A 13,634-nucleotide genomic window follows, 5' to 3' on the forward strand; every position below is an offset into this window, starting at 1 on the left:
TACCGTTAGCTTAAACTGCAATTACAATTATACTTTTATCAGTAAATGATGGTTATTCATATTTATTTTTCATTGCTTTTTTTTTGCGAGGGTGGTGCCTGGTGCCCATACTAATACCCATATTACCTCGCGCGCATCACGAAGAAAAATTTCGCATAGCAAAATGCTGCTTGAAAATAATATTGTTTGTTGATTTACGAAAAACTTTTGAGCCTACTTCAAGCCTTCAAAATTCCGGACCTTTAGGCATATCTTAGAATCTCCTCCCTGACGCAGTTTTTTCAGTGAAATTCCGGACGTATAGCAACCCTATTCTAACAGGATACGCAAATATCCTAGTCTCAAAGTCAGCAATATTGCTGGGCAGCAAATAAGCAACAATACTCAATGAGAGTAATTCCTAACACGCTCCGCACAAGGTATCAGCACTCAAACTGGGATATTGAGAAGAACATTTTGAAATTTGAGAGTACATTGTCACGCCATATTTATTTCAGGAACAGAGAAATCATTTTTTCTCAGCGGCCGAGGCAGCAGCAGCGGCAGCTGCGGCTTTCCTTTGAGCTTGGATCGCTCCCTGCATCTCTTCCCGCTTCCTCTTGGCACGAATGTGAGAACCGAGCTGAAAAAAAAGAGTTCTGTAATGATACTCAAGAAATATGATTACATAATATATACACATATTTTCAATGCTTTGGGTACATTCAACCAACTGATAAACAAATTATGACATTACTGGAAAATGTTGAGTCAACGCTTAGATCAACCGACAATCAAATATCAAACAAAACTAAACATGACATAGCATAGCAGGCCGCAGGGGTTAGCTTCTTTTTCTTAGTCTATTATAATGAATGAACACCATTCACACATAATATCAAAGTAGCCTGTAAACCAGTGGTTCCCAACATGGGCGACTTCAAGAAACAAGGGGGCGATAACGTTGGAACGTCCGGTGACATGTATTTAATTTACACGCCCAAAAATGCATGTGAAGACGGCTTGGGACAACTCAACAATGTAGCCACGGAAACTGCTTTTTCAAGCACCAACTCGGAAAAATGACCTTTTTTTTCAGTCAATTTACCAGTTATCGGAGGTAGGTGATAAATTTATCATTTATCTGTCCTCTTTTCTGGATACTTAAATATAAGGGGAGGGGGGAAGAAGATTTGTGTCGAGCTTGATAAGGGGGTGGTGAATCGGAAAAGGTTGGGAACCACTGCCGTAAACCAACATGGGCCAAATAGTCTACAATCATGTACTTATCCACAAAATTTGATGCTGTGTACAATAGGACAAAATATGATCACACGGTCTATAAGGTATCTCAAATCATTTGCAGACAGTGGATACTCACCCTCTTCTTACAGAATCTCAAAGCTCTTTTGTCTTTGCCAATTCTCAGCAATTCAATGCATCTTCTCTCATACGGGGCAAAGCCAGTTACTTCCCGAACAAGATCACGGACGAACTTGGTCTTCTTTGTCAGTTTCTAGGAAAAAAAGACAGTTGTCAGATTACAGCCATGTAAATGTGGGTCCGGTGTGTAGGGTTAGGGTACGAGTTATGCTCACACCAACTATACGGTCACATAAAATATCGCAACAAGTGAATGCAAGAATTAAAATGTATCACAGTCTGACATACAGTACTCCTTATAGCAGAGTAACTGGTATGCCAGAGTGGAATCGCTGGCAACGACACGCGCAACGTCATGCGAGCATTGATATCTGATCACGCCGATTACTGAATTATGCTGACGTCACGAAGCGATACCAGAGTCCACATAGGCCTACTGAATAAGGCGATTGCGCTTTTTTACAATGAACGCAAGCAAGTGTGGCATTTGCGCAACAGCAAATATACGGCGTAACCCTAGTCCAGCGTATACCAGGTTTTTTTTAGCACATTGTGTCGTTTAATAAGTAATTCAGTATCGAATTAGAGTGAGAAGTATTTCCGTTTCGCGGATGAAATTTACCAATCACGCGAGAAATCCGTCTGTCACGCACAACATGTTGTCGAAAACAACCACCGATTCCAGTCTGGCTGGTATGGCAAATTACAAATATCCTCAACGGCATGATGGTCTTCATATTCTTCTACACCACCTCTCGCCTAATATTACGAATCATCAATTTAGGCACAGACTTCGATGCTCATTGTGGTTGTGGGCTTGTGGCTATAGTCAAACTTTTACGATACACTACAACCATAGGCGCTGAACTCAGGTATGCTAGGTATGCCGCGCATACCTAGGAATTTTTTTGGGTATGCGGCATACCCAGAATTCGGTTTGGTCTGTTACTGACTGGCTGGTGAATTGATCGATTTAGAAATAAGCGTTTCGTAGTGCTGCTGAACACGTAAGTAAACCGGCAGCAATACGTTTAGGCGCTTAACAAAACTCCGTCCTTCAGTTACAATTCAGTTGTCCGTATTTTGTCAGTGTTGCGCGCGGCCACGGCCAATTAGCCGGAAGCGCGTTTCCAATTTGCGAGAATCGTTTGTGCACAATGTAACGCAACGAGATCTCTACGCTGAGATGATTGCGGAATTAGGTCATTGATTACCGCGCGCAATCGTCGCAGGCCTGATTTATCGCGTCTCCGTCAGGTCTAGTTCCGCTGGCTTGATGAATCGCATCTGCAATAGGCCAGGTGCGCACTATACCATCACTGGCCTGCGCACGATAACATCGTTGGCCTACACAATTGCGTCTGCGTGGTTCGAAGTATACCATTGCCGGCCTAACTATCGCGTCTCCGGCCTAGCATGCTTTGGCTCCTATCTATCGGTTGTGATTAAAGATTGATATCACGAAACTTACTGACATCGAATGTCCGCAAAAATGTGTGACTTGTGCGTACATGCGTACTTGATTTCCGTTAATACTTAAACATAACCAATAACCATCAGAAGATGCGAGTCAAGGCTTGAGTTTTGAGAAAGGTTTGAACCACCTGAAATCGATGCGGATTCCATTATAGAACATACTCCATAACAACTCGGCTATGCGCCTGAATATTTGATCAAACGCGAGCGGTCAGAAGACGCAACGCGAGGCAACAAGACGGAGAACTCGATACTAAAGATGTCAATTTCTGTATGCGCGAAACGTTGCGATTGTCATCTCCTGCTGTGAAGGAACATGATATCTTATGCGCCGGCCGGAACTATCGCTTCTTCTGTGATTGTGATGTCAGACTGGCTCAGACATTGAACAATGAACATTGAACATGGACGGAATTGATTGAAATACATACTGACCGTGAACAGACAGTGGCGTAATTGATTTTGACTAAAGCTAATACTAAAACAGAACGATCAGAAAATGTCTTGCAGGCTCTTGATATTGAAACTTCTAACTCCTATGAAATCAAAGTCACTAATGAATAGAGTCCAGAACAGACTTTCTATTTGGGAAAATAATTCCTGCAACCTTATTAACCGTCGCCGAAGATGCGTATTCGTTTGTTCTCGAGGCGGATTGATTGAAATCTCCCGATTGTCGGCGCGTGTGTTGGCGAATATGTTGCGGAGATTGCGAGCTCGCTAATTGACTACACAGTCGCACGAGTTGGTAATCTTATGGTAGCGTGATGTGTCGAGTATATTACACAAGGATGCTGGTCCGATCGATGTATTATCGGCATTGGTGCATGTTCTTAACCATAATAAACTGATGCTAGGTTGGTAAATTTGAAATGGATTCAATCAATTCAGCAAGCGGCCGGCTGGCTACGCGACCTGCTTAATCATATCGTAATTTTGTCACCATACAAGTGCCAGGTGATATTGAACGCTTGCGAGTCGGCTAATTTGCCAATTCTGGCGCACTATGACGTCATCCCTTTGTGACGTCATCGATCTCGCATACCTAGGGAAAATTAAAGTTCAGCGCCTATAACTACAACAATCAACGAAATCCTAGGAACTCGTCATGTTCAACAATTATAACCTGCCAAATATTTGTTACAATAAAATAGGAGTGTAGGTAGCCAGATATACCATCACAGATTATGGACAACCAGCATAGAGCATAACAAGATTCATTAAAAATTTTGATCGTCGCAAAAACATCTAGGACAAAAGGATGGTATACTGCGCCCTATTCGTTTCGTCTTTATATGAATTTAAACCAAATGCAGCTCACTCAACTCATAATTGACATCAGTAATCAATGTACTGTACTGCCAGAGTGGAATCGGTGGCAACGGCACGCGCAACGTCACACGAGCATTACTATCAGAGTATCAGATCACGCCGATTAATGAATTATGATGACATCACAAAGTGACACCAGAGTCCAAATACAGAATAAGGCGCTTGCGCTTCACAATGAACGCAAGCAAGCGTGGCATTTGCGCAACAGTGAATATACGGCGTAACCCTAGTCCGGCGTCTATTTCAGCACATTGTGACGTTCAATAAGTAATTCAGTATCGAATCATAACTGAAAATATTTCCGTCACGCGGATGAAATTTTCCAATCACGCGAGAAATCCGTCGGTCACGCACAACATGTTGTCGAAAACAACCACCGATTCCAGTCTGGCTGTACTGTACTGTATGTATAACAGTATATCTCATAAAATTCTGAGGTGATGTCACCTACACTACAAAAAAAAATAAGACATTTTTTATCTTATTATCTTAAAGTGACTTTTTATGAAAAAATGTCTTAAAGACCAATTAGTCTTACCAAGTACTTTATGTCTCAAAAGTAAGCCAGAAATTGATCGAAAATAGTAGCAGTGCCTCGGGGGCATCCTTTTCAGTGTTAGGGGTCTGAGCGGAGGAGGGGAAGGATGAGAGAGACCAGAAATTGCAGTGTTGAGATGATCCTGAACTAAGTTTACAAGGTATTCACTAGATATAGTTATCAAGGTACATGCCACTTACTACTCACATGTACTATTCAGATCAATATATATATGGTTGTCTGAGTCGAAAATAGCATTTATGGTGAGTGGGTGGTAAAATGAGACCAAATCATCCTCATTTCTTAAATTTGAGACCAAATTTGTCTAATTTTGAGACCAATTTGTCTAATTTTTTTTTGTAGTGTATCAAAATATCATAAGCCGTATATTTAAAAAATCCATTTTATAACATACCCCTCGACGTGTTGAGTGCTTGACTCTTTTTTCCAATTTTGTAACTTTGTGGCCTTTGTTGAGGCCAAAGACCATTTCATGTATAACGGCCATGTTGCTTTCCTGAAAATATATAAGGTTAAAATCATGCAACGACCATACAGCACAACCTGTGAACGGCCAAAACCTATACTGTGAAAATATTATGGCCAATTTACGTTGATAAACTAAGATTGATACCTATTTAAAGCAATATTCTACTTGAATATATGCAATTAAAATGAAAAAGCAACCCACCAACGTGACAAGCAAAGCTAAAAGGATCCCACGCTCACGGTCACTAGATGGCAAAACTATACATATGGCTCGCGACATTGTTTTGTAATATTTTTCATGTTTAACTTACCTATTTTTTCGAGATCTCAAAGGGGCTCGAAAATAAATAATGGGTGGAATTGAGAGAATAAGCAATGTCTAAAAATAAATTACCTGGTTCCAGAAACTACCTATAATCAAATGGCACGAATTTCTAGTGTCTACTGCGACTCCTCGTCGTTTTGATTACTTACTATTATTTGCAATCACTCAATATCCCTGATTGTGTGCATTTAACTCGTATTAAGACGTTCAATTGAGTTCTATCTCTAGGCTGTGGTTGACGTTACTAAGTCGTTTCTACTTCAAGTCTTTTCGCAATCTAGTGGTATTTGAACCAATAACGACGATTGACTGCCCGCGACGTGAATATTATAAATTGTTGTACAGTGAAATTGCGTGCCATATTCAGAAAAATTATACATTGAAGAAAACCAGGGGAGAGCGGATGCCCAAAGTATAGGTGCTTACTGCTTATGCTTACACATCACCAATGATATAATATACATTGCACATCACCTATGCTGCACGATTGATAGCCTATTGAAACCAGACCCAAGATTTCATTCCTCCTAGTGAAATGGGATCGACAGCACAATGACAATTGCGATACCCCTATACAGTGGCGAAGGATCATTAGCTGGCGCCTTTCGCTTTCGTTGACGATGTCACCCTAACTAGACTGCAGCAAATTTTGAAATAGTTTCATGTTCAAGAAGTTCTATATTCCTTGAGAAAGAAGCCTCACTTTCTCCGGCGTTAAGGCCAAAAATAAAAGACAAGAAATGGAGAACAAATGTGTTGGGCAAATAATAGAACCGCCTCACCATCTGATCCGCATAGAAATGGGCCGTGCTACAAGTCTGCAGCTACGTAACCAGAATATAGAATATCGTTCTGGTGCAAATGACGATTGCAGTCGAAAAACAGTAAACGGTTGTACAAAAATAACTTTATTTTTTTGATTCCAGTTAATCACTGATTTATTCACTGAGTCAATTTAAATTGTTAATTTATTGAGAAATTGAAAAAATATTAAATTTATATGGCAACCGCATGATAAATTGTTGAGTTGTCTTCAGAAACGATGCAAACAAATTTGACTAAATTCCAACCTGTAGAAGTGAAGTTATTGCAGTTGAATTGCAGGCAAAAATATCATTCACGGTGGGTAATCCCGGAGTTATTAACGAAAAACTCAAATACCACCAACTACAAAAGTCTCATTCTATAAAGAATCGATGGATATATAGCCGATCATCATTCATGGTAGAAGGTAAATACGACTTCGTCATCTTGAGATTCAATGAGAAGCTCCTTTCACGCACGGCTCGCAGTTGAAACTTGAAACACCAATGGTAAGATAAAGTTAACGAAACAAGCATAAATATAGACTAGTGTCGAATCAAGTTCGTGTGATTTAGTCCGATTCCTGTTTGGATCATAAGACTAGCTCGTGATTAGCCATCTCTCCGTGCTGTGTGCAATCCCGACCTTGGCGGAGAGCCAGAACCGTCATGTGACTGCTGCACGCCACTGCTCCTACGTCCTTTGATATTGCATTTTGTGTTCATTCTCTGCAGGCGCCAGCGAGCGTGCAAATCGTCAATTGCTGGTTATATATATGGAATAAAACACCCACGGCTGATAATTACCTACTTTTTAGTAACATGCAACTTAATAGTAATAACTGTCGCCTAGGCCGAATTTCAACAGTGGTACTGACTAGTTTCTGGCTACCAGGGTCAACGACTTTCAGAAATTTCGGTTAACCGTATCCAGCAGCTCAAATCTTACCGATATCACTTCGTTTCCGTAATATAAATGCAAGTTTATACACTGCAGTCAATGACGCCATAACAGTGCCCCACATAAGCGTCAATCATCTACCCGGAGGTGGATTCTCCAGTCAGTAACGGAGTATAACCATGAATCAAAACAAAGTCTCAACATCTGCAAAGCAGCAATCTTTATATATTCAGAAAAAGTGTCAAATTCACACAACGGCACAGTTCAATATTATATGAAATATGAATGCATACACGGAACCTAATAAGTAGACCGGTACATATTGCCCACCAAGCCCGGGTGACACATCTAATCAAAGGTCATAACCTGAGGCGCGTCGTCATCCGCCTGCACATTAGGGCTCGAGGTTTGAAAGTGTTGCGAGTTTTTGAACTCCATATACAGACTAAATAAAAGATGAAGGGATTGAACTCTATTCCCCTGGTACACGGGTATATCAAGTATGCTGCACACTGTGTCGATATATTTCTGTAAATCGCAGTCCATATCCGCAGCGGGAAGATTGATCCTTTTCAGCAGGTCTTCGAACTTTGCGGGCCATTCCTGCATCAGCTGTTCGATATCCGGCATGCTCTTGATGTAATGCACATTTTGAGGAGGTTTCGTTCGTCGCAGGCCTTCTATACTTGAAATCCACGATTCGATCGCTCTCGTGTTTTTCTGCGCGTTCTCCAAACTTCTCACTTGCATCTCCTTCATCCCCGTCATCTTTGATATATTTCTCAGCTGCAAATCCAAGACGGTGGGGTCCGATTGTTTGGCGCAAGGCTCATCCAGCACCGCCAGCCCCAGTAAACTGTTTTCACCGTCTGGCTTGGCTACTTTGATGAACGCATCTATGTCGCCTACTGCCGGAATATACTCCGGAATGAACGGTTTCAATTTGTGTTCCAGCTCTATCGTCTGCGGCGTGTACCTTGTGATGTATTGGAACAATTCTTTGATTTCTTGAGATACATTCAACGCTTCATAATCGGCGGGATCGTACGCTCCTTCCAACGCGGTCCCATTTTCATCGTCGTCATCTGAGGAAGTATCGCCGTCATCTGAAGAATCCCCTTCACTTCCGGTAGAGCCTTCGGATCTCAATTGAGACGGTTGCTGAATTTTCTCTGGTTTAGCCACAGCGGTTTCCTCGTTAGTATCGTCGACAAATTCATTCGACGTCTCCATATCGTCTTCAAACGGGGATTTGTTCATTTTCTTCCGGTCGGAAGTTTGAAGTAGCGGCGTCGGAGTTTTTCTCGGGGTCGAGCTATACAAACTGGCTACTTCCTCTGAGTCGTTAACATCAAGGCTTTCGTCGTAATGTTGATTAACCACAACCTTTGCTTGATCGTCGCTAGCCTCCATGTACCGATTCCGTCACATTGACATTGGGTATCTCGTGCGTGAATTATTTCTGAACAAAAAAGGAAATGTTGGTTATTGATCGTAAAAGAAGCTTTGATGAGCAGAGTTCCAATAAAGAACTAGGCCTGGGCAAAATAGAGTATCATGCTTCTACTCAAGAATTTGAGAATAACTCAGCATGAACATGGAAATGTGCCCAGCCAGCCCGATAAATAACGAAAAGCTATGGCTATGAGAAACATGAATCACAGAAAAATATAGGCATAGACAATGAGCCGATACCTTTGCGCAGTGGAAATAATGTGGTAATTACATTACCAACAAGAAATACAAATATACAAAATTTAATATTATGTAACATTTTCATGGCTCAATGAACTAAAGTTCACGCATCAGTCTGTGTTTCGATATTGAGTAGTTGCACTATATCTTCACAACAGTAAGGAGTTTGTGTGTGAGCAGAGTCGACATTAGCAATGCGAGCGCCATCTGTTTGTGTCTGGCTATCGCTTACGATATAACTCAATATAGGATCGTCAAAATCAGTTTCTGTAGCTTCGCTACAAGATGCCAAATTAGTCTGGGTTGTAACGTGAGATATTGATTCCATGTAACTGGTTTGGGTTTGTATATCGCACAATTGTTCGGGCATCACAGTGCAGTAAGGCAAAGGGCTAGTGGCGGTATCGCTGTGTTGAAACGAAGTAGCTTGATCCATCGCCACAGAATCGTCCTGTAAAAACGCCGAAATCCACTCATCATCCGTTTGCGTTTCGTGCTGGGCAACATTTTTAGAGTGTGGATTTCCCATTGGTTGAGCATGCGTGACATTGTCGGGAGAATTCATGCTATGCAGTGTCTGTGTGCAGATGGTGGCGGTCGAGTTTTCCGACAGACCGTTACATTTGACCGTTTCCGAGTCGAGCCACGAAAGAAGGTCATCGGTTTGACATGAAAAATCTTGGGCAGCCTGTTCCTTGTCTTGACTGCTCCTTTCACCCACGTGTAAACTGTCAATTTCGGTGTATTGAGCAGGTGTACGTGAATTGATACCTGATGTTAGCATTGCAGTAGACAAGGAGTCAACTTTTAGTACTGTGCGCGTTGATTGCGGGGCGCTGGCGTGAGTTTGAACAGTATTTAACGAGTTTTCAGGCGGCCCGTAGACATCAATAACAAACCTGCCTTTATTTCGTAGATTTAGTGGTGCTGGTTTAGGTTTGATGGGGTGTGGATCATTTCTGTGCACAGAGGCAGGTTGTTGATTTGTAGACGATGAATTAGCGATATAGACAATGGGTGTATTTCCTTTCGGCAAAATCGGAATTGGAGTTCTCTTTGACGAATTCGTCTTCAAAGCATTCTTGTTACGCCTGCGTGTGTCAATACTGCGTGTAGGCGACAGTGTTTCTCTCTGCTTTTTCTCGAAGTACTTCTTGGCAGAGTCTGGTAACTTATGATTCGTAAGCTTGATATGAGCGATGATGCCTCTTTTTCCGTAATATTGCACTCCACATGAGCATTGCAGTTTTACTCCACAGTTTAGCTGATGTTGTTTCAGTTTGGAGGGCACCGAATATTTTTGTCCGCACTTTTGACATTCGTATATCTTTCTCGCGTGGGTGTCTATGTAATGCTGTTTTAATGAAGAATAGCTTTTAAACGTTTTGTTTTTTCCGTACTTTGCCAAACATTCCTTTTCCTGGCAGTACAGTTGTTCCGCCTTTTTCGAAGCAGAGGGTTGATTTTGTTGCGCGTCTCTGTCGCTCAGCGTAAATCCATCGCTGTGAAAATACTTTTCATGAAATTGCTGCGATTCAAGTGAGGAAAAGCTGGATCCACAACCTTGGATGGAACATCGTAATTTTCTGGGATTTCGCTGTTGAGTTGACGAACCAAGTGATTCAGAATGCATTGTCCAACGTTGACCCAAGATGAAAGTGAAAGGAAAGCAAGCGGGAGTAGACATGAGAAGGAATTAAGGGGCTAAATATAAATAGATAACGGTATGAATTATTGAAGAACATTCCTTGAGTAGGCTATTTGATTTGATAATATAAAATAACATGCCATCCATATATATGTTTAAACACCGGTATATTTTGGCATTGTAAAGTTTCGTGAAATGAATCAGAATTTGCTAATGGAAAATCTATATAGATTGTAACATCTCCAAACGTGACGCCACATGTAATAAATAAGACTAGTGGGCCAGGCGCTATCAATCGATTAAAATTCCGAACATGAAACGCATTTACGTTGTACAATCTGCATCTACAGGGAGCCAGGGTAGAATCAAGGTACCTTTTCCCCAATTAATTGCGTGTGATGGGGATGTTCCTCATGCGGCAAAACCTATTTTGCGGCATGACGACACGAGCGTATGGAGTCTGTCGCAAGATGTGTGTGATGCTATTTCAATTTACTTCAAAATACAAAGCAATATAAACTAAATGCTAGTGATCATATTATTATAGTGCTTTCTACAAAACGTTTATATATGTATTAAGTACTGGTATTATATGATAAAACAGACTGTCACCTGGATGGAATCTCGGTGCATTTTTTGAAATAAATCCTGCCAAGTGACAACAGATCAGATGCTTATGGTTAGCAACTGGTAAGGTGCACATACTTTACCAACGGATACTATGACCACAGTCAACAGGGCCTGGCCAAAGCATTAGATCAAAACATTATATACAACATACTAACTGCAATATAGCATTTGTGGGGGCTGAGAACATCAACTTCATTTTTTTTTAAATAAACCAACGACCTGTGACCATGTGCAGCTGGCGACCAAGTTGGCGTGATCCTGCGTGCCGTTGACTGACAGGGGCTGTCAAGTGTCAATTAAAAGTCAATTGAGCCTCTTCCATATGATTAGACGACAGACACAACAATGCTGCGTTTATGTCATTACCAGCAATAGAGGAAACGAAATTCGGGGGACCAGTATATATATGTTACAACGACGGCTGGACGAGTTATTGTCATTGCATTGCAGGTCTTGAGGTCTATATAGGTCAGTTATGAAGCACTTCTATACTTTTTTAAAGTAATTAGATGGAACACTCGGTTGTCTATAGGACCTGGTACGCGTGTAGTATAGCAGTGATCGGTTATTCAATAAGCACCGAATACTTATACGGTAAGTCGTAAACAGCTTTGTGATGGCTACGGACCTACGGTGTATCCAGTAAATTCCGGGAAGACTTTTCGTCCGTTTAGATCAGTGGTTCCCAACCTTTTTCCACCCACGTACCATTTTGAGGTTTTATGCAGTGCTCGCGTACCACCTAGAAAGTTACGCGCGTTTCCACCATTTATGACGTCATAATCACGTATTTGACCTATGCGAGGTGTATTAACAAATTCTATTGAACTAGGCCAGGAATGTCAAATATACGGCCCGTGGGCCGGATCCGGCCCGCCAGACGATTTTATCCGGCCCGCATAACAATTCTGAGTACATTGAAAAAAGATTATATTATCCATCATATCCACAGTAATAAACCAAATTACAACGTCCGCGTTGACAGTTAAATATCTTGTATTCGTCGCAACGCATACGCAGGGCTAACGCCAGATTATGACTAAAGCAGCGGTGGCCAACCTTTTTGCCATTCACGGCCGCATTTCGACTACTCGTGTAGCCTACGGCCGCATTCCAGGGCATAGTCGTAATGAACGAGCTGCTGGACGCCAAATAGCCAGGTTAAAGTGTCTATGTCCATTTCTGGTGAACTTCGGATTAATGTATTTAATGATAGACTTACTATGCGTACCAAAATCGCGAGTGGTCACTGGTAATGTTAAGGAAGAAGGTTCTCATAGTCGCGCGAAGCGCGATAAAAATTCAGATTCACCAATGAATTTCGTCATTGATATTAGTAGTTTTACATATTACCCTCAAACATTTATCCTTTCTCATCCCGTGTGATCAGACTCACTGGTATAGAGTTGATGTAGGGGTGTTTTCGAAAATTTAAAGCAAGTTATAAATTATGATGCATCTTCGGGTGGGCCAATTGGTATTAGTCACTTTGTAGCATGCTGTTATTTTTTGACCTCCCATCAGGATTTTTAGTATAGTGAGGAGCAAACGATTCCGAGCTGATATTTCCATGTGAGTCGCATCATTTTCCACTGATGTTCGCATCTGTATTGTGGGGCTCTGATTGCAAAGGGTGCTACTACATTAAAATCGAAAAATGTAATCGCATTGAATCGCGCGCAGCACGAAGAAAATTTCAAGAATAATTAAAATCTTTCAAGAAATCAGGAGTCAATTCGTAACTTCGAATTGCAATTTGACCGCCGCCGACACATACTATTTGAATTGCGTGTCTAGGGCCACGCAAATTTCCTCTTACGGCCGCAGGTTGGCCACGCCTGGACTGAAGCAAAGAGAACACTTAAATATGTATACTTGTATACATTGTTTTAGCGGTTCTTAACTGTATTCAACCGGACAAACATCGTATTTTCGCATTGCTCGCAAATAATGGTGTTGCGACTCGCTAGATTGCTAGAATGAAACCCCTACGTTGCGTGTATTATCTATATATGCTTGATAATAAAGTATTCCAGCGAAAAGCAATGGCACGCGGCAAAATTTTGGATTCCGTTGACTGGTCCGGCCCACAAGCGATTTCATGACTTCGATCCGGCCCGCGATGCAATTTGAGTTTGACACCCCTGAACTAGGCATTATCAGCCAGGGTTGATGGGATGTATGGAATTGTATTTTTTCACCACCAGTCACAGGAAAAACAGCGTAATGAAATAACAATAACACACAACAAAAGTCAATTTATTTAATGCGATGGCTGCATTTGTTTATTTACCACTAGCTTGTCGATGCGTGGCATACGTTTGCTTACAGCGCATCGAAAGTCATGTATGGGCGCAACAAGTCGGTTTCGTTTCTTCGACTTGATAGTCATTAGGGATGAAACTTTTTGCTCGCATTCCCCCGTATAAGGGAAA

General features: G+C 41.5%; 3 protein-coding genes across 3 annotated transcripts; all 3 read right to left on the bottom strand.

Moving 5' to 3' along the window:
• Window positions 1-454: 454 nt before the first annotated feature.
• Window positions 455-5,516, bottom strand: LOC145446986 (large ribosomal subunit protein eL36-like). Its single transcript, XM_080325395.1, has 4 exons — window positions 5,400-5,516; window positions 5,124-5,225; window positions 1,361-1,495; window positions 455-622 (listed from the first exon to the last, which is right to left on the bottom strand). The coding sequence occupies exons 1-4, from the start codon at window positions 5,475-5,477 to the stop codon at window positions 509-511; spliced, it is 429 nt and encodes a 142-aa protein (XP_080181521.1). The 5' UTR covers window positions 5,478-5,516; the 3' UTR covers window positions 455-508.
• Window positions 5,517-7,423: 1,907 nt separating this feature from the next.
• On the bottom strand, window positions 7,424-8,639 carry LOC145447298 (intraflagellar transport protein 46 homolog). The gene has a single exon (XM_080325733.1). It carries the CDS (start codon window positions 8,637-8,639, stop codon window positions 7,575-7,577), a length of 1,065 nt encoding a protein of 354 aa, XP_080181859.1. The 3' UTR covers window positions 7,424-7,574.
• Window positions 8,640-8,682: 43 nt separating this feature from the next.
• LOC145447297 (uncharacterized) lies at window positions 8,683-11,869 on the bottom strand. The gene has a single exon (XM_080325731.1). It carries the CDS (start codon window positions 10,606-10,608, stop codon window positions 9,025-9,027), a length of 1,584 nt encoding a protein of 527 aa, XP_080181857.1. The 5' UTR covers window positions 10,609-11,869; the 3' UTR covers window positions 8,683-9,024.
• Window positions 11,870-13,634: the final 1,765 nt, after the last annotated feature.

Source organism: Botryllus schlosseri, chromosome 9 (genome assembly GCF_051294905.1).
Source record: "Botryllus schlosseri isolate E-star chromosome 9, Bs_hap1, whole genome shotgun sequence".
NCBI lineage: Eukaryota > Metazoa > Chordata > Ascidiacea > Stolidobranchia > Styelidae > Botryllus > Botryllus schlosseri.